At 34.7% G+C, this 23483-nt stretch overlaps 1 protein-coding gene across 2 annotated transcripts in view; it reads left to right on the forward strand.

Annotated features, from left to right (window-relative positions):
• LOC109092588 (protein BEAN1-like) overlaps nucleotides 1-23483 on the forward strand; it is a 51667-nt gene that overhangs the window by 15309 nt on the left and 12875 nt on the right. The window contains exons 4-6 of one of the 2 annotated variants that reach the window (XM_042760603.1): nucleotides 19111-19306; nucleotides 19586-19786; nucleotides 22361-22502. In XM_042760603.1, coding sequence (XP_042616537.1) covers nucleotides 19264-19306; nucleotides 19586-19786; nucleotides 22361-22502 — 386 coding nt within the window. In that variant the 5' untranslated portion in view covers nucleotides 19111-19263. The remainder of the gene's footprint in view (nucleotides 1-19110; nucleotides 19307-19585; nucleotides 19787-22360; nucleotides 22503-23483) is intronic. The other variant, XM_042760601.1, reaches the window with a different exon arrangement.

The following is a 23483-nucleotide window of genomic DNA, read 5'->3' on the forward strand; positions in this document are numbered from 1 at the left end:
ACATTAGTTAATTCATTAGTTAACATGAACTGCCAAAGACAAATTCTTCTGAACATTCATTCATCTTAGGTATTCCAATATTAAATAACATGTTGTTAAAATCAAAAGTTGCAAATATGTTATTTAATTAGCTAACATGAACTAAGACTTGTATTTTTTTGTGATTAACTTTTTTTTTATTTTTGATTCAACAAAACATCCAACAAACATTCAAAAAAATAATAATAATAATTTAAATAATTTATAATCATTCCTTTATATTATCCAAGATTTTAGTAGAAAAACATTGCCCTGCATCAATAGTACTGGGTTTAGCCGGGTTCATTCGTGCCGTTGTATGTTCACAAGTCACTGTTTTTAAGGAGGCTGTGAATCCAAAATGTTTTTGCACACATGTGAGGAGTAAACCAGTTTTGTATTATTGTCTTCTTTGCAGCTGTAAAACCAGCAAACAACATTCTCTTCTTTAATGAACTTATACAAGACTTGCATTTTTTAACAACGATTAATAACTGCTGTAGCAAATGTAGCTATTGCTCATTGTGAACATTAATGCATTAACGGTTATTGTAAAGTGATACCTACGGGTCTTTATAGTTCTGTTGCACTTTAATCTGTGTAAAACTTTTAACTTTAAATATATTTTTTGTATTGCTTTATTGTATTTAAATGTTCAGTTATTTTTGTTATATGAAAAAAAGTTTATTAACCTGTTATAATGCATTATGACCACTTTTTTAAACTAAATTTCAATACCGTGATAATACCATATACCATGATAAAAACATTAGCAATTAATCGCAACAGGAAAATTTGTGACTGGCATATCCCTATGCCTAAGTTAAATGTGCTTTTTATAATTGTTCATGTAATTTTAAATATCAGAGATTTTCATATACATTTAATGGACTGTACAAAAAGGGGCAAAAATAAAGTAAGATGCCCCATTTGTAGTTGTGCTCTTTCAGTAGCATCTCAGTAATAGCTGCAGTTCCAGCCTGAAGTGCTTTCAATCTGTGTCTGGCAGTCCGTATTATTATCCTAAAGTGAGAATCTTTGTCTGTATTTTCTGAGTGATCTATATTTGGGTTTGAACAGGGAGATGGGTGGATTCTTGTTGACTGAGTGAGCCATGCAGAAGTGGTTCATGGGTACCACTTAAACCAGATTAAGCCACGAGGCCAGTGCCTCATCCCATGGGCTCAGCCTGCCAGCCATAAAAGCGAGAGTGGGATCATAGCTGCCAAATCCTGTGGAAATGGGTCCTGCTATTGCTTCCCCTGACCCACTAAAACCCTTGAGGTCTAGATAATACGGATCTCTGGCGTTAATCCCCTTGGGATATAAGGTATCCAAAGCACCCAGGTTTATCGCCACTGTGCCCTTTAACCTGGGTTGAATGACATGGGAATGATGTCTTTGAATGGTTGCTCTTCCATGAGAGAAAACTGTCTTAGAGATGAGAATCAAGGAAACCACTTTTTCTTTTTCTTTTTTTGAATATCAACCCCTGTCATTCACCCTTATTTGAACACAAATTTTCAACTTGAGTTGAGAAGTTCAGGATTTTTTTAGGCTCTCTGGCAACTGTATCTTATTGGAAGAGCCTTTTTTTTGTAGATTTATGGGTAGGGTTAGGGTAAGGGGATAGTAAACACCATTTGTACAGTATAAAAAAAATTACGCCTATGGAATGTCCCCATAAAAACATGGAAACCAGTGTGTGTGTGTGTGTGTGTGTGTGTGTGTAGGTAGATGTTTTTCTATCCTGGTGTGGCCTTGACTAAATCCAGGTCCTCATAGGGATAGAAACTTATAGATCATAAATAATTATATTTATTTATTTATTTATTTATTTATTTATTTATTTATTTATGAGAATCTAAAAACACAGAAAGTTTTGTGTGAGTGGAAGGTTTAGGTGTAGGGTTGGTGTAGGGCGATAGAATATACGGTTTGTACAGTATAAAAACTTTGAAGAGTCCCCACAAGGATAGTAAACCAGACTGATTCCTCTAAATATGTAATGCAAAATAAGTATGTGTGTAAAAATGTCATATCTCTTAAAGTTTGGGTGTTTGGGCAGATAATAATTAAAAACTAAATATAAATTGAAAATAAATAGAATGAATATATAAGAATAATAATAATTCTATTAATAATATTTAACATTAATCATATTCTTAATAACAACAATAATAATGCATTTATTATTTTATTTATTGTAAGCAACAAATACTAAAATATTACAAAATATTATTATTGTATTTTATTGTACCATCACTTGTGAAAGAAATACACATTTTACTGTGTAGTTTGGCATACAACCAGGTATTTCATTCATGCAGAATACAGTATACATTCTGCATACAGCAGAGTCATATGGAAGTATGCTATTGTAAACATAGCAAAAATGAGAGATTTTATACTACTGTTAACTACTTGTTGGATGTTTAGAATAGGAGCCCTATGGTGTTTAGCAGCACTGTTCTTTGCGTCTTCTGATATTTTGAGGGGTTGTGGTTTTACAAACATCTCACAGATTCATTATAAGATTCAGCAGCAGTAAACATGAAAGCAGATAGTTGCACTCTCATTCAAAGCCTTCTTGGCTTAGACAGTCAAGCAGGAAGATTTTGACAATGACTTGCTGTACTCTCTCTCTATTTACCAAATCCTTCTGACAGCTCCCATGACAATATAGCAGACTGAGGAAGCTGTCTTTGTCTCATACACACTGGCTATGCAAAAATCACTAAATTATATTCATACTGCAGTGCAATAGCTGGAGGAAACTACAGCAGTCTCTATTTTAGATAAAGTAATAATTTTCCCCTCTATCAATGATTAATTTATTATGTTGTTCTTCATGTATATGCAGCTATTAAAGGTGATGTAATTATGAATGTTAACTTAATTTAAATGTTTAATGTATAATGTTTAAAAACATTAACATTAAATGTTTAATTATTTCATAATGTCAAATGTTCAACTGTTTCTAAACATTGGTTGGTTTGTTTGACCAATGATAGAAAGGATGAGGGGGTGTTCAGGAAACCATTTCTGTTTGGTGATGCTAGTGGTGCTGAAAGTACTCACTTCACTTTAAAGATTAGACCGTAACATTTTGCACATGTGGCTTAATGTGCCCCATTATGCCATTTTGAATATTGCCTTTCATGCAGTGTGTAGCTGTATGTGAATGTAAACGATCTGCAAAGTTGTAAAGCCGAAAGTGCATGATAAATAAAGTTATTGTCTCCCAAAAGAAAGAATCGACTCTGAACAGCCTAAACGAGTCGTCAGTAATTAGAATCCCACTCCCGTGATAGCTACATGTCACAGGGTTGTACATTTGCATAATGCACATCTATGTTCTAAGTTGGCCGGCTGCAAACAACTTGACCCGCCCACAAACACTGTAGCTTGCTTGTATCGAGAAGACGCTGTGAAAGTATATTTATTTTATTTTCACTTCACTAGATTTAAACATTCTTCTAAACATTTGGGATAATATAAGTACACAAGTCAGCAAAATATATAACACTGTTCTATTGGTTTTTGGATATTTTAATAAAAAATCTTACGTATTGTGCCTTTAAATGCATATTTTGAGAAAACAAAAGCATTTTTTTTTTGACCATGAATGCATATAAACCTATTGTAGGAGACTCCCAAAACAATAATATGATCCTTAAAAATAGCATAATAGGGGAACTTTAACATATTTTTCAACTGTAGATTGATAAACAAGATCTCATAAATATATACATACTTCAAGCACACAAAAACCAAATGTGTGGCTTAATGTCAAGCTTAAGGCTTGTCCTCATTTGTAAGTCGCTTTGGATAAAAGCATCTGCTAAATGATTAAATGTAAATTTACATTTGGGATACTTTTTATGGCAGGATATGGTTCATTTTGTTGCCATTGATGTCACTCCCTTTATTATACCTACATTTAAAATGCATCTCTCCAGAGGATATATTACAACCTCATTCTGTCCTGCTTTTCAGAGTTAGCTGTTAACCAAAGGAAGTTTTATGCCAACAGTTGTAAAAATCTGCAGCGTTTCCCCCAATGACTAGATGTTTTGTCACAGAAAGATAGGCCGGGTTGGCTGGCACAGTATTATTAAAAAAAAAAAAAAAAATATATATATATATATATATATATATATATATATATATAGACAGATAGATAGATAGATGGATGGATGGATATCTATCTATCTATCTATCTATCTATCTATATATACATTTTTTTTTTTTTTTTTTTTTTGCTGTTGAACATCTCTTGTAGAACAGATATTAAGATAATCCAGCTAGTTGCAAATTAATCTTAAATTTAGCTAAAATTATCTTGTACAATTGTGCCAACTGGCTGCTGAAATTTTTACTAATGTCAAAGGGATACGTCACCCAAAAATGAAAAAAATTGTCATCACTTACCAGAGGTGGAAAGTAACGAATTACATTTACTCGCGTTACTGTATTGAGTAGCTTTTTTTGTGTACTTCTACTTTTTTAAGTAATTTTTTAAATCCGTAATTTCACTTTTACTTAAGTATATTTTGTTTGAAGTATTTTACCTCGCTACATTTTTAAAACACATTAATTACTGAGTAAAAAAAAAAAAAAAAAAAAATCGCTCCCTGGAAAACTACGTCAGTAAATAATGGGCAGCAGGGCAAACTGGCGCTAAAATCACAAGAAAGATGCAGACGCACAAAACAGACGTTAGTAGTGCAGACGCCGCTGAAAACGAAACCCCATCATAATCTGAAGTTGAACTCGAAGGAAATGAAGGGAACCCCTGGCCATATTCATGCTTTATTGTGCAGTGTAAGCTGTGCTTTCATAGGGAGACCAAACTAGCAGCTTATAAAATCTCGACAAGACATCAACCCTTCGCAAGCATAGAGGTAAGCTAAATAACTGCATCGTTGCATTGGTGGTTAAAATGAAGCTTTGACATTTTAGCAAGAGGTTTTGCACAAATTAGCCAAAAAGACAGTGGTGCGGAGTGTACGATATATATAGTATGCGATAATATCATAATTGTTGTTTTAATGATGTGCGCGCGCATTTATAGTGCGTTCTTTCACTGTGTGATTCAGTCTGTTGAAATGCATTTAGAATGATCACAAAATTTAAGATATAGGGGCAGAAAATGTACATATTTATATCATTTCATATAGTAAATCAAAATCACACAAAGAATGCCGTCTTTTCCTCTAAAAACCATCATAATCACACACACACACACACACATATATATTATTTATATATATATATATATATATATATATATATATATATATATATTAGCTATATATATATATATATATTTCTTTTTTTTTTTTACAACAGGTCAGTAAACTAGTTAATTAAGAGACTTGCGTTTTAGACACCATATTGCCTGTTTTTGCTCTATTTATATACAACAAAAAATAATTCCAAACACAGCCACCAAAGCACAGTTTTGCGTCTCTGAGCAACATGACAGTGTTTTGTTCCTGAATGAATCAACCGTTAAAATGATTCGGTTCAATCGCAATGATTCACTTATTAACAGTGACTTGCTGACACATACTGGCCATTTTAATTTCACATTTAAAGTATCTTTTTTTTTTTATAATTAATTTCTTATTTCAAATGAGTATTCAACATTTTATGTCTTGTAAATCAAAACATTATTCATGCATTTGTAACTGCAGGTTAAATGCATTCTGTCCTGCACTAAACAGTGTGTAAATACATCTAAGTGCCACTTCCGATGAAGCTTCTGCGTTTCCTATGCATTGAAAAGATGAGTTTGTTGATACTGATTTGCCTGGTAACAGCCCAAATGTCTTATTATTCTAAATAACTGATTCCTTTAATTAAAAACGACTAGTTTGAGATTAATAGGCCTATACCAGGGCTGTCAAACTCAGTTCCTGGAGGGCCGTAGCACTGCAGAGTTTAGTTCTAACCCTGCTCCAGCACACATATCATGTAGTTTTCAAATAAGCCTAAATGGTTAAATTAGCTGGATCAGGTGTGTTTAATTAGGGTTATATCTAAACTGTGCAGGACTGTGGCCCTCCAGGAACTGAGTTTGACACCCTTGGCCTGTCCCACTAATGGCTCCCTCCCACTGTTAAAATGTAACTAAGTAACTTTTACTCTGAGTAAATTTTAAATGAGCAGATTTTTAGACTGGTACTTTTACTTGTACTTAAGTAAAATTTCATTAATGTAATGGTACTTTTACTTGAGTAGAATATTTTTGTACTCTTTCCACCTCTGTCACTTACTCACCTACATGTCATTCTAAACCTGCATTTCTTTCTTTTTCTTTCTTTCTTTCTTTAATGGACATAATTTTTGTTTTGTAGTGAACTATCCCTTTAAAGTCACCATGAAATCAAAACTGAAAATTTGTATTTTTCAATGGAATACTGTAGTGTTTATTATAAATAATTTATCCTTGAACTTTATTATTTATTTATTTTTTAATTCATGTGCCCTAGTAATCTTTAATCAAAAACGTTAACCTCCCCTCCCCCTCAAAACGACCCATGTTCTCTTCCGGTCAAAAGCTATGGCTCAAGGGCAGAGCTAGTGACATGAGGGTAAACGCTGGGATAAACAACAGGGGAAAACCTGAAGCTGATGCTTCACTTTATAGAAATCAATGCATTGACCAGTGCTGACGCAATCCATGGGGGAGTACACTACCCTTAAAAATTGAAAGGATATTAGGATATTACCACAACATTACTCTTAGAACATCGCAAACTATTTTTTATGAATATGACTTAAACTGATGGAGGACACGCCCAGTCGTTCAAGCAGTCTCTCTCTTTCCCCCTCTCTCTCGCACGCTGTTAGGTATGTTTTGTGCCATTGATCATCCTCGTCGTCGTCTTCCTCAATAAATAAAAAAAAATCTTCATGCTAGGGTGTCAGTGTTGAATCCAGTGGAGAGAAATCCCCTCACAACTAACTGCAAACTGGCATTCAGATCTGCCTCCATTTTGTTAGCAACGCCCCAACTTCCAACGAACCAATCAATTCCTGAAGGACAAAATCAAGTCCCACCCTCTCATTTCAGATGCCGTTTCACTCGGATAGACATCACGGTAGAGAAAAAAAAGACAATCACTACTTCTGTTTCATGGCGACTTTAAGTTCCAGAGCAGAACTGCATACATATGTTTATTTCAGCACTCATCAGCATCAGATGAAAAAAAAAAAACATAATAAAAAAAATACTTGTAGTAGTCAGAGTATATAATAGCTATTCCCTATGATTTACCTCCTCACTGCACAGTTGAGCTTTGTTGTCTTGCTAAATAATGAGATTGTGATTTGTGAATATAGAGCGTCACAGGCAGAATTGTAATCTGTGTCTCCCCTATGGGCTTTATTAATAGGTGAGCCAGAATGAGAGAAGGCTTAAGCCTCAGTACTATTCGGTATGACCTAGATATGCAGAATTTCTTTGACCCACATCCAATTCACTACAGGCTTCACTGTGTACTGTACAGCAAGCTCTTTCTCCTCCATTATACCAGAAATCAATGGCTCTTAATCTCCATTAGAAAAACTCACTGTAGCATGCTGCATTCTTGTTCCTCCTTTGGACTAGATGTGCAAACCAAAAGCAATGCTTTAGACTGGTCTTTGATAGTATTGAGGAATTGAATATCATGCATAGGATAGATGGGATGACTGTAATATTAGGTATAATGATGCTTATGAACACAGAAAATGGGATATAATTGGAAGTCATGTTGTCATTAGTGTACATACTGTAACCACTTTGTTTCTGGTGTCACTTGCAGTTTCATGTATATTTTATGTAACAACAGTGTTACATTTTTCATTAGTGGCATGAAAATATGTGTTAAAAAATACAAAATTTTTCATAAAAATGCAACCTGAACTTTAAAACCTGAAAGCTAAAGTTGAGAAGCTAAATCAAAATGTATTATTTAAAATGTATAACATGCATTTTGTTATATATATATATATATATATATATATATAATATATATATATATATATATATATATATATATATATATATATATATATATCATCACACAAAATGTGACTGCTGCTAAAAATCAAATTTTTTGCCATCTTAGGAATATAATAAATTTTTAAACACATTGCAATAGAAAATAGTTATTTTAAATTGTAGTAATATTTCACAATTTTACTGTTATTCACTGTTTACTGTTTTTATGATCAAATAAATGCAGACTTGGTGAGCATAAGAGACTTCTTGCAAAAATATTAATGATAAAAACCTTACTGATCCCAAACTTAACAATATCAGCAAACACGCATGTTGTTCTTATGTTTGTTGTTCGACCTTATTAACTTAAAATCATTAACACTGGGTCATTCTCCATCCTGGATAACAGGAATTCTGGGTTGTTTTGTTTCACGTCTCGCACTGCTTCTAATTTGCATGGGGTTTACAGTTAATCCGGGGAATTCATAAACTGACATTTCACACTGTACATTCCTAAACCTGGGCTAATATTTTTATTTGCGTATTTGCTGTGTCAGTGTCATTAATTCGATGAACACAGCACTCGATTTGTTCACATGAAGGCTCTAGCACTGTGCATCTTTGTATTATATATTGTATTATATATTGGCGACTGTATTAAAGTGTTTTCTGAATGGGCTTTTTGGATTAGGAAGGTAAGAATAAAACAATGTTTGTTTTTCTCCTGTGTTTTATTGTCTTTTGATTTTGTTGAATAAATGTAATAGTGCTGCAATTCAGCCCGATCTCATGGCAATTCGTACATATTTTCCGAGGTGGCTATTCAAACTCACTTGGTACAAATTCATATGATTTGTGCTAAATTGTACGTATTTTATGAGTTGCACAATTTGTATGAATTTGTAATGAATGACCTACACTTAACCCCACCCCTAAACCTACCTGTCACTGGGGTCTAGAAAAATTGTTTGGGTGGCCATATGCGCCGTTCATACGGGACACGTCCTGGCCAGGATTTTAATATTGCCTAAAAGCAGTTTGACTAAAAACATGCAGGTATTGTACATAATCGACAAATCCTGGGGCTGCGCGTGAGGAGGTGAGATCTACAGGGAACGATCAAAGCGATGCAAATATTGTTTGTTTGTTCATTTGACTTGAAGCATCGCTGCACACTGATCAAAAAAGACACCAAAGTAGGTGCGAGAGCAATTCGAAAGCATAAGGATCATCTGCTCTGCTCTCTATAGCTCTCATGAATGTCACACAATGATCAACCTGCACAGTGCAAACAGCCAAAACCTGGATATTTTAGGCAATATTAAATCCCGTATGAACGGCGCATATGGCCACCCTACAAATCATACAAAATTGTATGAGTGAGGTCGTACAAATTCGTACGAATTAGCCACCTGGTAAAATACGTACGAATTGGTTGTGAGATAGCATTGTGTGAATTAGATCCACTTTGCCTCTCCTTGTCTTCGAGCTTGACCTGCCATGACATACCTAGGGTTAAAAGCAGGGTTTAGAATGACGATAACCAGGGGTTAAGTGCAGCTTGAAAAGACCTATTGTTACATGTTAACCTAATTTTGGTATTGGAACTCCTTGTATTTAACATAATTTCTTCTGAAGTCTGCTTTTAAAGTTTGACAGATGTATGACCAAAACTCCTAGAGATGTTAACAGTTAGACACAAGTGTTGCAGCTATTCCCCAGTCTCCTCCTACTTATTTTTACCTTGATGCATTCATGCATTGTGTCAGTGTGATTCATGTTTTGCAGTATTGTATGTGTGTGTATTCGCTGCCCCTCTGCTTCTTGCTCTCCAGTCAGCAGCTGTTGTCCAGTCTGAGTCAGATGGCGCTGGGTACAGACTGACCTTGAGCTGATGAAGCCCACGGTTCTGTTCGGTCGATTTGGGGTGGTTAGAGTGAGCCCAGCGTGCTGACAGACAGACTGCCCAGTAACAAACCTCATCAAACGGGGCCCGACAGTGACACAGTGTTCCCAGAGACCGCCTTCAGCACAGGCTGCGGACGTGAGCAAACATCATTGCCACAATCAGATCCATTATCCCCATCCGTCACAGAGCAAACACCCAGCATCCGTTACAGGCCTGCAGGATCACCGCTGACTCTTCTGCTAAGCCACGCACACACACACAATCACACTCACATTAAAGGCCCTGCAGGGGAAATATTATGAATGCATTACGCCAGCTGTGCTAGAACAGCTCATCCAAACCATTGTGTGGGTGTGCACACAGTTTAGAGGAAATACAGCAGTGTTATGAACATAGATCAAAAGATTATGAAACATTAATGTTGGTTATATGAGGTTTTGCCAGGTGCTGTTGAATATGAATTATATGTGTGTTAGGATGCAAATACCATGTACAAATACTATAAACACAACATCGCATTGAATTTTAAAGAGGTCATATGATGCGATTTCAAGTTTTCCTTTCTCTTTGGAGTGTTACAAGCTGTTCGTTAATAAATAAGATCCCTAATGTTGTAAAGACTAAAGTCTCAAACCCAAATAGATATTCTTTATAAAAGTTAAGACAATTCAACCCAAATATTCAGATGTGTGCAGCGCATTTTATGGAGGACTATTTCAGACATGGTTTTATGTTTAAGCAGCGCGATGCAACGCAACACGTAAAAAAAAAAACAGTATAAGTCATTAAAATCCATAATTATTTCCTCACTGAATGCAACAAATGCCTCGTTTATAATGGGTTTTAATGTTTTTTGTCTCGGCGCTCCGGGAGACGGCATCACCGTATTGTAAGGGGCATAACATGTCCATCACATGCTTGAGGTATTCGGCCAATCACAATGCACTGGATAGTTGGCCATTCAGAGCACACCTCCCTTTTCAGACAGATGAGCTTTGAAAAAATCGACACGTTTTAGAAAGGCGGGGCATAGAGGAGCAACAATAATGTACAGTATGTGGAAAATAATGTTTTTTTAACCTTATTAAACCGCATAAACACATTTCATTACATTGAATTCATTGAATTATGTTATTTTTAGAAAATTATTTTTTTTTTTTTAAATTATTTTTTTCCTTTTTGTAATAGTGTTTATATAACCATATAGGTTGTTTGTCACTTCCCTGAAATATGACCCATAGGAGTGTTTACTAAATTAGCACCCCTACTGGAAACAGGCTATGCCACAGAAATGTTCATATTAATATATTGTGTCATATTTTATATTATTTAGTGTTTGTGTAGCTTGAGTGGTAGAGCATTGCACTGTAGTAGCTCAACTATTATGGGTTCGATCCAAATGAACACATATACTGATATACCTACAGTATATAACTACAGTATATACCTTGGATGCACTGTAAATTGCTCTCCAAAGTGACTGCCAAATGCATAAATGTAAATTTTACAAATTTGAAATAGGAAAAATAGATATGTAAGGGAACGTAAATAGTCACAACACTGCATTTAAAGGAACACCCATTTTGATTGGTAACGACAGTCATACATAATTTCATTACTGCACACGCAATACGACACTGCCATTATTTTTTACGGTTTAGAGGGTGGTTAAATTAAAATGTAACTATAGGTTACTATATCTATACTTTAAAATAAGCTGCTTGCACATATAACCTAGGTGATTGTTTTTTTGGAGGAGGACAGTTTCCATTGTAAAAAGTGGTAACCTGCAGTTGTTACCTTAAAGATTATTTATTTATTTATTTATTTATTTATTTATATTGGTTCAGTGATGTTAAGTAATATTTTTACTTGACTAAAAACAGTTTAGAAGGTATCATTTTAGGTTACCATTTTTTTTTCATTTTTTTTTCAGTGTTGGAATAACAGAAGCTGGTTTGTAAATCACAGTGTACATTGGATTTATTTGTGTTCAAGTTTTGGTAACCATTTAAGGAATAATTCACAAGAAAAAAAAAAAAAAAAAAAAAAAGACTGTAATTTTCTCACCTTTGTGCTGTTCCAAACCTGTATGCTGTTATTTTTATGCAAGAGAACTTTGGAAAAAATTTTGTTTCCCAACATATCCACATCATGTCCGTTAAGCTTAAAGGGATAGTTTACCCAAAATTAATATTCTGACATCATTTACTCAACCTCATATCATTCTAAACCTGTATGACTTTTTCATCTGAATCACAAAAGGTGATATGGGAAAGAACATTGAATTTTATTATAGGGTCAGAAAATGTTATGCAAAAGGTATACAAGATTAGAATGACATGAGGTGGTGATATGGGAAAGGGGGGGGGGGGGGGGGGGGGGGGGGGGGGGGGGTGTGCAAAAGGTAGGGGGGGGGGGGGCGGGGGGGGGGGGGGGGGGTGTATAGGGTCAGAAAATGTTATGCAAAAGGTATACAAGATTAGAATGACATGAGGTCAGTAAGTTTATTAATGAGCTAAAATGTATTATTAGTATTCTTGAAAAATACGATCGCTTTATGATGGGAGAATTTTTCCCTCAACTGCATCTCACAAATCAGCCCCACTTTTAGCACCAGGTTTGCCATCGTTAAGTCCGAATCCCACTGGTTTATGTGTGTCATTAAGCGTAAATGACTATAGAGTCTTAAAAGGATCATACAGATTTTGAATGGTGAAAATATGAACAGATTTTCATTTTGCAGTTAACTGTTCCTTGCTTCTCTCTAGTCTCTGCTATGCCCAGACTTGCCCTTGGCATGAGGCAAGAGGAAGTTTTTGCTTGCTTCCCCTCGCTCAGTGGCTCATTTGACATGACTGCTTAATGCTTTCCACGGTGCTGATCTTGGATCAGAGCTGACGTTTGCTCAATATTCGGAAGCTGCACTGCCACTGCTAAATCAACACTGTGACGTCCTGAATTAAGCAGAGTGACAGTTCAGCACTGCAGCTTCTGCAGATGTCCCAAAGGCCTCTGAAGAGTTGGGGTTAGAGGTTAGACTTCTTTTGGGAAAATAACAAACTATTATTAGTGAGATTTATTCAGACATATACAGAGCAAAAAGGAATTAATATGCACAAGAGACTATAGCAGCTGTTGCATTTATTTGCCTCACTTGCTTCTAATTTTAGCTTCATTATTTCATTGTGACATAATTGGGTGCATTTTTGCAATTTTATTATTATTATTATTATTTTATTATTGTTTGATTTGATTTGTTGTTCTTTTCTTTCTCTGTTGGTTGTTTCAGTGCACTTTATAAGCGCAATGGTAATCATCGTTCCAAATATTAATTACAACAGTAATATCCACAGTTAAAGTAAATAATTTTTTATCATTTTAATATTTGATTATTTAAGTGCAAGTGCTTTGTGTCTCATTTTAAACGGTTTGCTGGAAATAAGAAAGCACTGAGGCTTCAACGCATGAAAGTCCTCTTGATTTAAAAGAAAACAAAAACCAAAAGCCTGGATCAATAGCTGTTCATTGGAGCAGTCTTCTCCAGCTTTATGAGAATGGATTGTGTGCTCTTGACATCACAACTGTCCGTCCTGTGACCTTGTCACCAAGGGCTCTTTCCTGTGTCTTATCTCATCAGGCCTTTGCCTGCTGTGCATCACAGATTTGAAAACAGAAGATCTGTGATGTTAGAAAGACATTGTGAAACTCCTCTCTTGTCATTTCTTTTCCTTAAAAGCTTGATTATATATAATTATATAATTATATAAAACTAATTCTATACTATGTTTCCGCTAAATGTGACAGTAATAAATAGCATTACTACCCAAGCTAGCTGAAATTAATTGGTTAGAGTGCAAAAGTGAGATATAATTATTTATAATTATTTAATTTGTTTATTTATTTATTTTTCACATTTCTTGATCGTTTAAGAAAACCTTAGGCTTTTTCAATCAGTGCAGCTCATGGTCTGTGTTATCTGGGTCAACTGGAGAGATTGAAGGATGTGCCAAGGCTTGCACTATCTGTCACGTCCTTCCCAGCTGGATCTCCCAGGACCCAGAAGTGGATACGAGTAAAAGGTTATGTCAACTTTTAACAACTCTGACAGATGGCATTTCTCATGAGGCTCAGGAGAAGCTTGTATGAGGCAAGTTTGTCTTGTAGGTGTGAAGCACATTTATAAGTGTACTTGTCCATATGTACATGGCATTTCACAGGTGTTTGCTGCCTCTGGTTTACGCTTCAGTCTTTTAACCATTAGACGTTTTTATAGGTATACATACTGTTTGAAAAATTTGGAGTCACCAGCATTACATTTGTTCAAAAAAGTAATATTGTGAAATATTATATATATATTTTTCCCCATTTTAATACATTTAAAAATGTTTTTTTTTTTTTTTCCTGTAATTTATTCCTGTGATGGCAAAGCTGAATTTTCAGCAGCAGTCTTCAGTGTAACATTTGTACTGCTTAATATAGTAATATATTGGAAACCAAGATTTTTTAAATTAGGATTCTTTGATGGATAGAATGTTCAAAAGAACATTTTATATGTCTTTACTTATAGTGCACCATTCAAAATTTCTCCCTCAGTTTGCTAACTTCTGTCTCTGTGTCATTTTTAGTCTCTAAAATCCCTGTCGCCTCACATCATTGCAGGAAGCCGTATTGTGACAAATACATGTACTCTTAGAGGGCCAAATCATCACAGTGATATTTACAGATGTTTTGACCAAGACATCCTGACGGTTTCTGCTGCTTTACTTGCTGCCTGTATTTTTGCACCAAAACAGTATCATTACATATACAGGACTGCGGTGTCTTACTTGGTTTTGCACTCAACTCTGTGACATAGGGAGCCGTATTGGTTATTCTTCCTGCAAGTGTATGTAATTCAGGTATAACTAAGCAATAACACAATGCTTTATGCATGTACAATGCTCTTATTAATTATACATTATAATTTCCTTTATTTTGTAATTCTAAAACATTGTTTATTTACAGGTTTAAATAGAAAAAAAGATCAAACTGCTGAACCCCACTGTATGTACTGTATATTTTTCACTCTAATTTTGAGCTGTGGTTGTGAGAAAATAATCAGGAAATTATTAGAATCATCACATTTGATTCATTGAACTATTTGTGCTCTTCTTGGAAGTTATTAAATATTCAGTGAAACAAATCAGGACTTGTGTTTGTTAGAATCAGCTTCCTAGAAGCCTCTCTGTGTATTTGTGAGTGTGTGTCTTGTGTGCTGCTGGATGTGTGGGTAGGAGTAACCTTCTCTTCATACACGTGTCATCCTCGTTGCTGAGATCTAAATGAAGTGTTTGTGTTTCTGTAAATGCAGTTGCAAGTGCTGTTTATTTATGTGTGCTGTACAGTAATCACACTATGAAGAAGTTGAGAGTATAAACTAAACTTTAACATTGTCTGCTGCTGACCGACCTTAAATGAGTCTTGAACCTGTTGTCATGGTTGCCTCAACTAGTATAAATTGAGAATCAAAAGTAAGACTTATTTCTAAGCTCAAATGCTTGTTTAACTGTGTATACATTCTGCTTTCTTGCTTCCTAGCAACCTCATCTTACCCTAACGTGATGCCTGATCAGTATAAACATTTTCAACCCCCTCTTTGACCCTTCACATTTTTCACACTGCACTGCAAAGCTGCACATAAGCAGTGTGTATTTATTTCTGTGTCCATATGAACAGGTTATTCACACTGCCCACTTGTGCAGAGTGGTGCTGAGTAGCTGGAGCGTAGGTCCAAGTAGAGTTTCGGCAATGAGCATATTGTTGCCTTGCATAGAATGCTGAACACATTGCTATCATGCTGGAAGAGACTTTTGTCTTTTGCAATGAAGAATCACATATAATACTGGATTATTTGAGCAGTTTATAGTTGCAGTTTGGTGTTTGAGTTCATTTCCATATAGATTAATGCACAGAAGCTTTGCCATAGGGATGTAAATATGTTTCTGAAATCAGAATCAAATAATTTTAGAACAAGCCCTTTTTAGTTTAGTTTCAGTAGACTTGAGTTTAGGTACAGCTCACCCAAAGATTAAAGGGATAAATCACCCAAAGAATTACAATTCTGTCATCTTTTATACTCAGCCTCATGTTTTTCCAAACCTCTAAGGGTTTTTTTTTCTTCTGTTGAGTGCAAAATAAGATATTTTGAAGAATGTTGAACCAAACAGTTGACTAGCTATTGACTTTCGTAGTATGGGAAAAAATACTATGGAAGTCAATGGTTACAGTCAGCTGTTTGGTTATCAACAACTGACACTTTTAAGACTTGTTTTCAGAGAATGTAAGTTCTAAGTAAATAAAAAAAAAAAGTTTTAAGAATGTTTAGATATTTTTTACAACAAAAAGGCAAAGATACAATACAGTTTAAGAGTATTATTTTGTCAGTGTACAACTGAAAAAGGGAGAGTGAGAAAGTGCCTAATGTTGAACACAAAATGTGGGCTGCAGTTTTAGAAATATGTGGCACAGTATTGGAGTGTTCCCAGTGGAAGGCATGACAAGAGAAAGGAGATAAGAAGAAAAGTGTGAAAGTGTGTATGTTGTTTTCGTTGTGTGTGTGTGTGTGTGTGTGTGAAGGAGAGGCTAAGAAAGGGCAGAAAAAGCATAAGTTGTTGTGGTTATGCAATAGAGTTGTATGTTGGTCTGCCATGACCTTCAGCATAAAACCATGTGTTTTTTTTTTTTTTTTCTTCTCTTAGTCAGGACAAGGATTGCAAGGGCTAGAGGGAAGGACAGCAAAAGGACATGACAACTTACATAAGCCACACACTTACACTGAATTCATTCTGACCGGAGTGAACTGATCTCCCAAATGCATTCGACTCATAATGCCGCACATTTTGAGTGAGAGGGCACAGCAGACATGTTAGCATACTCCATCTGGATGCCTGGAGGATGCCATGCTGCTGTAGATGAGATGCAACCATGTGGTCTTTAGAGACCTCACTGCCAACCCCAGCACTGACCACCCACGTATTACACAAAGTAAAAAAAAAAAATAAAAAATAAATAAAAACAGTAATATTGTGAAATATTTTTACAATTTAAAATAACTGTTTTCTATTTTAATATATTTTAAAATGTAATTTATTCCTCTTATGGCAAAGCTGAATTTTCAGAATCATTACTCCGGTCTTCAGTGTCACATGATCCTTCAGACATCATTCTAATACGCTGATTTGATGCTCAAGCATTTGTTGAAAATTGCATAATATTGTTGTGAAATTTTGATTATTTGATGAACAGAGAGTTCAAAAGAACAGCATTTATTTGAAATAGAAATATTTTGCAACATTACAAATGTTTTTACTGTCAATTTTGATCAATTTTGTGCAACCTTGCTGAATAAATGTATTTATATATGAATTCATTTATATAATCTTACTGACCCCAAACTTTTTTAAGGACTGTGCAGTTTTCTAATTGTGTATTTTTGAATTAGCATTTTAATGTCTACTTGACTGACAGCACTACTTAATTTCTGTATTTCTTTGCTTAATTAATTGTGAGGTTTGTGAACTGATAATGATTGATGGAGTCTGTTACACGACCGGGTTTCTCACAGCACATTTCTAAATCACAGGAGCATTGAGATATTTTAACAGCAGAGTGTTGCTGTATTCCACCTTCAAAGCTTGATAACAACAGACCAACATTTAGCACCTCAGTTTGTTTGCCAAATGTGTGCTTCACAGCACAGCTGATACTTTCTGAGTGCAATATAAAAAAAAGAAATAACAATAATATATTTAATCGAAAAATAATATATATATATATATAATCAGTATATATATATATATATATATATCGGCCTGACCGATAGGGTAAACGTACCTATTAAGCTCACCAAAATCTACACTGAGACATTTTTAGTGCCCAAGATACTGGTTTCAGTACAAAAAGTTATGTTAAAATAAAGATTAATCTCTCACACAAATATATATATATATATATATATATATATATATATATATATATATATATATATATATATATATATAGATTTTTTTTTTAAATAACAAAAGCATATCAATTAAGGTATATATATACTGTATTAAATGCAAAAAGTCTGCTTAAAGTTTGTACCCTTTAACCACAACCCTGTTCTCATTAAGCTCACATCATGTTTTATTAAAAAAATCTGATTTATTTTAAACAACCTTTTTAAAGAATAATTGAAAACTAATTTTTTTGAAGGTACAAAGTCAATCACAAAAAATAAAATAAAAAAACAATACTAAAATCAAGCAACAAGGCATTCAATTTGATCAGTTCATATGTGTCATAATGAAGTGTCATTATAACGTATTAGCGTAGCACACAGTCTTACACAGCTAGTCAGCTAACTGTGTTCTGTAGCATCTGCGCTGTGTTGCTGTGTTGTCTTTTGGATCTAATGTAATTATTTCCCACATCCAAGTTCCATGTTATAATATGCAAAAGTCTAAACATTAATCTCTTAATTTTACAATAGATAGTGAAACTTACGCAAAATAAAAGCTTAAATATCTAAAAAAAAAAGAAAAAAAAGAAAAAGCACATTTAAAGGGCTCTTCTTTTGGTTAAATTTTTCAGACAGCTTTCAAAATGGACACCAGTCAGTGTGAACACATGGAGATTCATGTCTCAGTGTGCAATGATCTGATTGACTTGAAATTACAGGAGGTGTGTAGTAACAAACACATCAGTTTGTTAAGACATAAAGTATGATAATAAATTATTTTTTCTTTTTATAATCTGAGCTCAAATATGGAAGTGTGCTTAATGGATACATGAGCTTAATAGGTGCGTTTACCCTGTATCGGCGAATATGCCATCGATATGAAATTTTTTGCCAGTAGTCAATAGTTTGTCAGTACAGTCAGTAACGTAGCAGATTGAAAAGTTAGTATCTTTCTGCAGTCCAATAGACAGCAGTGCGGTGGTGGCCTTGTCTGTTGAATGGTGATTTAATGCTACCTTGTCACCTAGTTGGAGAGACTCAATGCTAAGTAAATAAACAACAATGTTATATATATATATGAGTGTTAATATCATTACCTTTCCAAATAGGCTTTATTGAATCTGTCTGTATCTTTGTAGCCTATGTGAGTATATGTGTGAGTGTGTGTGGCTTATTTCAGTTTCTCTCTGGTCCTATGGAAAGGGTGAAAGAAGTCAGAAAGGAGCTAATGGCTGGAGTTGGGCTTCTCTCCACACAATGTGACATGAAAGTCTCCCTCCCCGCATATTTAAAAATTCAAACGGGTCAGGATTAAAATTTAAACACTGCAGACTTGAGAATCTAATCCACTGAGGGATGAAAGTCTGGGGAGCGTTCCTGATCTGCGGTCCTCAGAGAGGTAGGTGTGCGAGTGTGATTGTGTCTCAGAGCAGAGTTATTATATAGAAACTGACATAATCCCACACCAGTATGATCTCCCTGTCTGTGTGGGAAAGACGAAAATGTCTCTGTTGTGTATTATATAACACTTGCTACTGCAAATTTATTGAAAGTGCTTTAAAAACTGACCATCCGTCTCATCTTTGTCTCCTATTTCCCTTCTTTTCTTTCACTCATGCCATCTTTCTGTCTTTATCATTCTGTTGACCTCCACACATCTATCCTCTCCTCCATACAGTGAGCTCAAACCAGAGCAGTCATGCTCATGAGCACCCAGACTGCCAAGAAGGGGGTAATGAAGCCAGCCTTCTGGTGTCCCCTCTGGTGGTGGCTGGCATCGTCATCGGCCTGGTGCTCTTCCTCTCCTGTGTCACCATCATTGTGGGCAGTCTGCGCAAAGACAGCCGCCTGCGCAACCCCCACCTGCGTGCCAGCTACGGTCAGTGGTCTAACTTCATGGGGTTCACAAAATGTTTAAAACTCTTCATGCTTTTGTTTGTAGTTTCTGTGTGGCATAATGACATAATTTTTGAAAAAATCGAGAGGAACTAACCCTGTAGTGCATTCAGCTTTATGTTTGGGAGGTCAGGGAATAATGCTGGTGAAAAGCCAGTCCTTGTATAACCCTACTGCTTCTATCAGTTAACCTTGTCCAGTAGTTAGTGGTGTGGTCCGCAGTACCCCCTCTCTACTATTTGGCATTGACTGAATTATAAACTGCAAAATTGTGAAGGTTTAAGTTTACTTTAAACTTTGCATGTCCTAGCAGAGTTCCAGCTGGTGTGTTTTATCAAGAAGCATGGTCATATTCCACTGTTTTATAATTTTGAACCTTTTTTGTTGAGTTTGTGCCATCGGTCTTTAAAATAAATGTCACTTAGTTTGAAAAAAATATATATATATATATATATATATATATATATATATATATATATATATATATATATATATATATATATATATATATATATATATTTTTTTTTTTTTTTTTTTTTTTTTTTACTTATGCAGTGACATGAGGTCAATGAAAAAACAATGACATGAGGTCAATGAAAAAAACAATGACATGAGGTCAATGAAAAAAATTTTCAATGAGGTCATATCATGAAAAATACATTTTTCCATTTAGATTGAGTTCATTGTACTATGAAAACAGTAGCACTTTATTTTACAGTCCTGTTCCTCATGTACATACTATGTACTTATTATAGTAATTACAATAACTATGTAATAACTAGGTACTAACCCTGAACCTACCCCTAAACCTAACCCTACCCCATGTAGTTACCTTGTATTACCAGAACTTTCTTATATAAATACATTGTAAGTACACTATAAGTACATGTAAGTACACGTACTGTAAAATAAAGTGCAACCATGAAAACACTGCATCTGTATATTTATCCTTAATAATTTCAGTCTAATCTTTACAGATTATGAGGCACATATACAGTACAGACCAAAAGTTTGGGACATTACTATTTTTAATGTTTTTGAAAGAAGTTTCTTCTGCTCATCAAGCCTGCATTTATTTGAGCAAAAATACAGAAAAAAAATGTAATATTGTGATATATTATTACAATTTAAAATAATTGTTTTTAAATTTATTATACTTTAAATTATCATTTATTTCTGTGATGCAAAGCTGAATTTTTAGGATCATTATCACATGATCCTTTAGAAATCATTCTAATATGATGATTCATTATCAAAGTTGGCAAACAGTTCTGCTGCTTAATATTTTTTCAGAACATGTGATACTTTTTTAGGATACTTTGATGAATAAAAAGTAAAAAAAAAAAAAAAAAAAGAAGCTATGTTTTAAAAATATAAATATTTTGTAATAACAATATACACTACTGGTCAGTAATTTGGCGTCAGTAATTTTTTTTTCTTTTTTTTTTTTTTAAATAAAATCAATACTTTTATTCAGCAAGGATGTGCTGTTGCAGTTCTTTTTAACCTTTTATTCATCAAATATATTAGACAGCAGAACTTTTTCCAACACTCATAATAAATCAGAATATTAGAATGATTTCTAAATGATCATGTGATGGACTGGATGTTACATGTGACACTGAAGGCTGGAGTAATGATGCTGAAAATTCAGCTTTGCATCACAGGGATAAATTATTTTTTTTAAAGTATATTCAAATAGAAAACTATTATTTTAAGTTGTAATAATATTTCACAATATTACTGTTTTTTCTGTATTTTTGATCAAATAAATGCAGGCTTGATTAGCAGAAGAAACGTCTTTCAAAAACATTAAAAATAGTAATGTTTCCAAACTTTTGGTCTGTACTGTATATGTTCCTTACCTTGACATATTTAAATGTAGCAAAAGGCAAATATAATGGTTTTATGTCATAGTCACCCTACGATACACATTTTATTGCCAATGTTAAGCACAGTGCTTCAAAGGGATAATTCATACAAAAAGAAAATAATTCTGTCATACTTGCACACGTCATTCCAAACCCATAAGAGTTCATATTTGAAATAATTACAGATATTTGTAATTTAAATCTGAGATTCCTGTCCCTCCATTGATAGTCACCCAAAATATGGAAGGTTCATAAAGAGCAATTCATAGTGGATTAAGCCTTCTGAAGGGATATGATTACTTTATATTATGATTACAGATTTTATTAAAGATCAACGCACATTCATAGAGCTCATCTAATGTAATATAAGGATGATGAAATGTGTCCATGGTTATCATGTGTCAAGCAAGCAAATGGATTTTCAATGGAGGGACAAAATACCTCAGGCTTCATTAAAAATATATATTTTCATCATATAATTTGTGTTGTAAAAAATACTAGAGTCTTAAGGGTTTGGAAGACATGAGCAAATGATCACAGAATTTACATCTTTGGATGATAATATTTTTTTGGAAATAAATAAAGTAATATACAATGGATCATAGTACCACTCTCAATATGCCACCTTCTTGAAAATGTAATATGAGAAACAGAAATCATCTGTTTTTCTGCTATTGTTTCTACAGCTCCAGATGGCCTCTCATATGGTGGCTCCATTGGAGAGCTGAGGTCCACTTGTGTTGAGGACTTTCCCCCTGCATTTGACTTTGACTCCTACGTGGAGACGCTGTCTCATGTCAACGTCATGTACCCAGACTCCCCACCTCAGTGAGTCACATTTTACCTCTGGATTGTGTCTATGTGAATATATGTTGTATGTACAGTGAAGGGTAGAAAAGAGAAGGTGTGCGTGTGTAATCAGTAATGAGATCACTTTATCGGCTGTGACAAAGAAGGCTGCCTCTTCAATGGATTCCATTCCATCATCCTTTTTGCAGCCTTTAAAGGCCTCAGAGTAGCATGAGCTGATAACCACATTAAAAGCCAGTTAGAGATGCTAAAGATAGAAATAGTTCAGAATAATTTGCCATATTTGAATTATATTTCACTCGTTTCTCTCACAGCTTGACTTGAAGTGTAACTTGCCCCCATTTTATCAGATTCAGACATTCAGTCTTGAAGGGTCTGTTTGAAAATAATGAAACTTGTTCTAGTTAGATTATTTCTCGTGTCCGGGAAAAGCAGAATTACCATGTGCTGACACAAACTTTCGACTTTAGGTACATTTGTTTACTAAATCTATGGGACTCTGTGTTAATTTTTCATATTGCTTGAAAAATTAGGAATTAGAGAGAAATGGTCAAAAATAGGAAGAATTTGCATAGAACCAGATGAGTAGTTGTATTCACTCTACTCAGCTCTCAGTCCTTTTTCTTCTTTCTCTGTTCAGAAGGTTTCACCTTTCGCAGTCCTCGCTCGTCCTGTTAGGAAGGTTGGACACCTTCAACTTTTTCAGTTCTCCTAACAAGCAGGGATTGCTGATAAATGCCATGGCTTTGCACTGGAAAAGGCTTGGTGTGTTTGATCTAAATGGCAGCTTGTCTAATTGGCATCTTCAAAGAATCTGTCAGTTCCCTTCCTTGCCATTTAGCCTGCCTGCCTTCACACAGCGACCCATAAAATACTTCTCCGGTAGGGGAGCCCATCACAGAGGGATGTCTCAGAGTCAGAAAGGTTTCTCTTTTATCAGATCTCATTCCAACACTATGATTTTAGGGTGGGTGTCAAAACCAGCTCAAATGAACAATG

The sequence above is a fragment of the Cyprinus carpio genome, chromosome A7 (assembly GCF_018340385.1).
Source record: "Cyprinus carpio isolate SPL01 chromosome A7, ASM1834038v1, whole genome shotgun sequence".
Taxonomy (NCBI): Eukaryota; Metazoa; Chordata; class Actinopteri; order Cypriniformes; family Cyprinidae; genus Cyprinus; species Cyprinus carpio.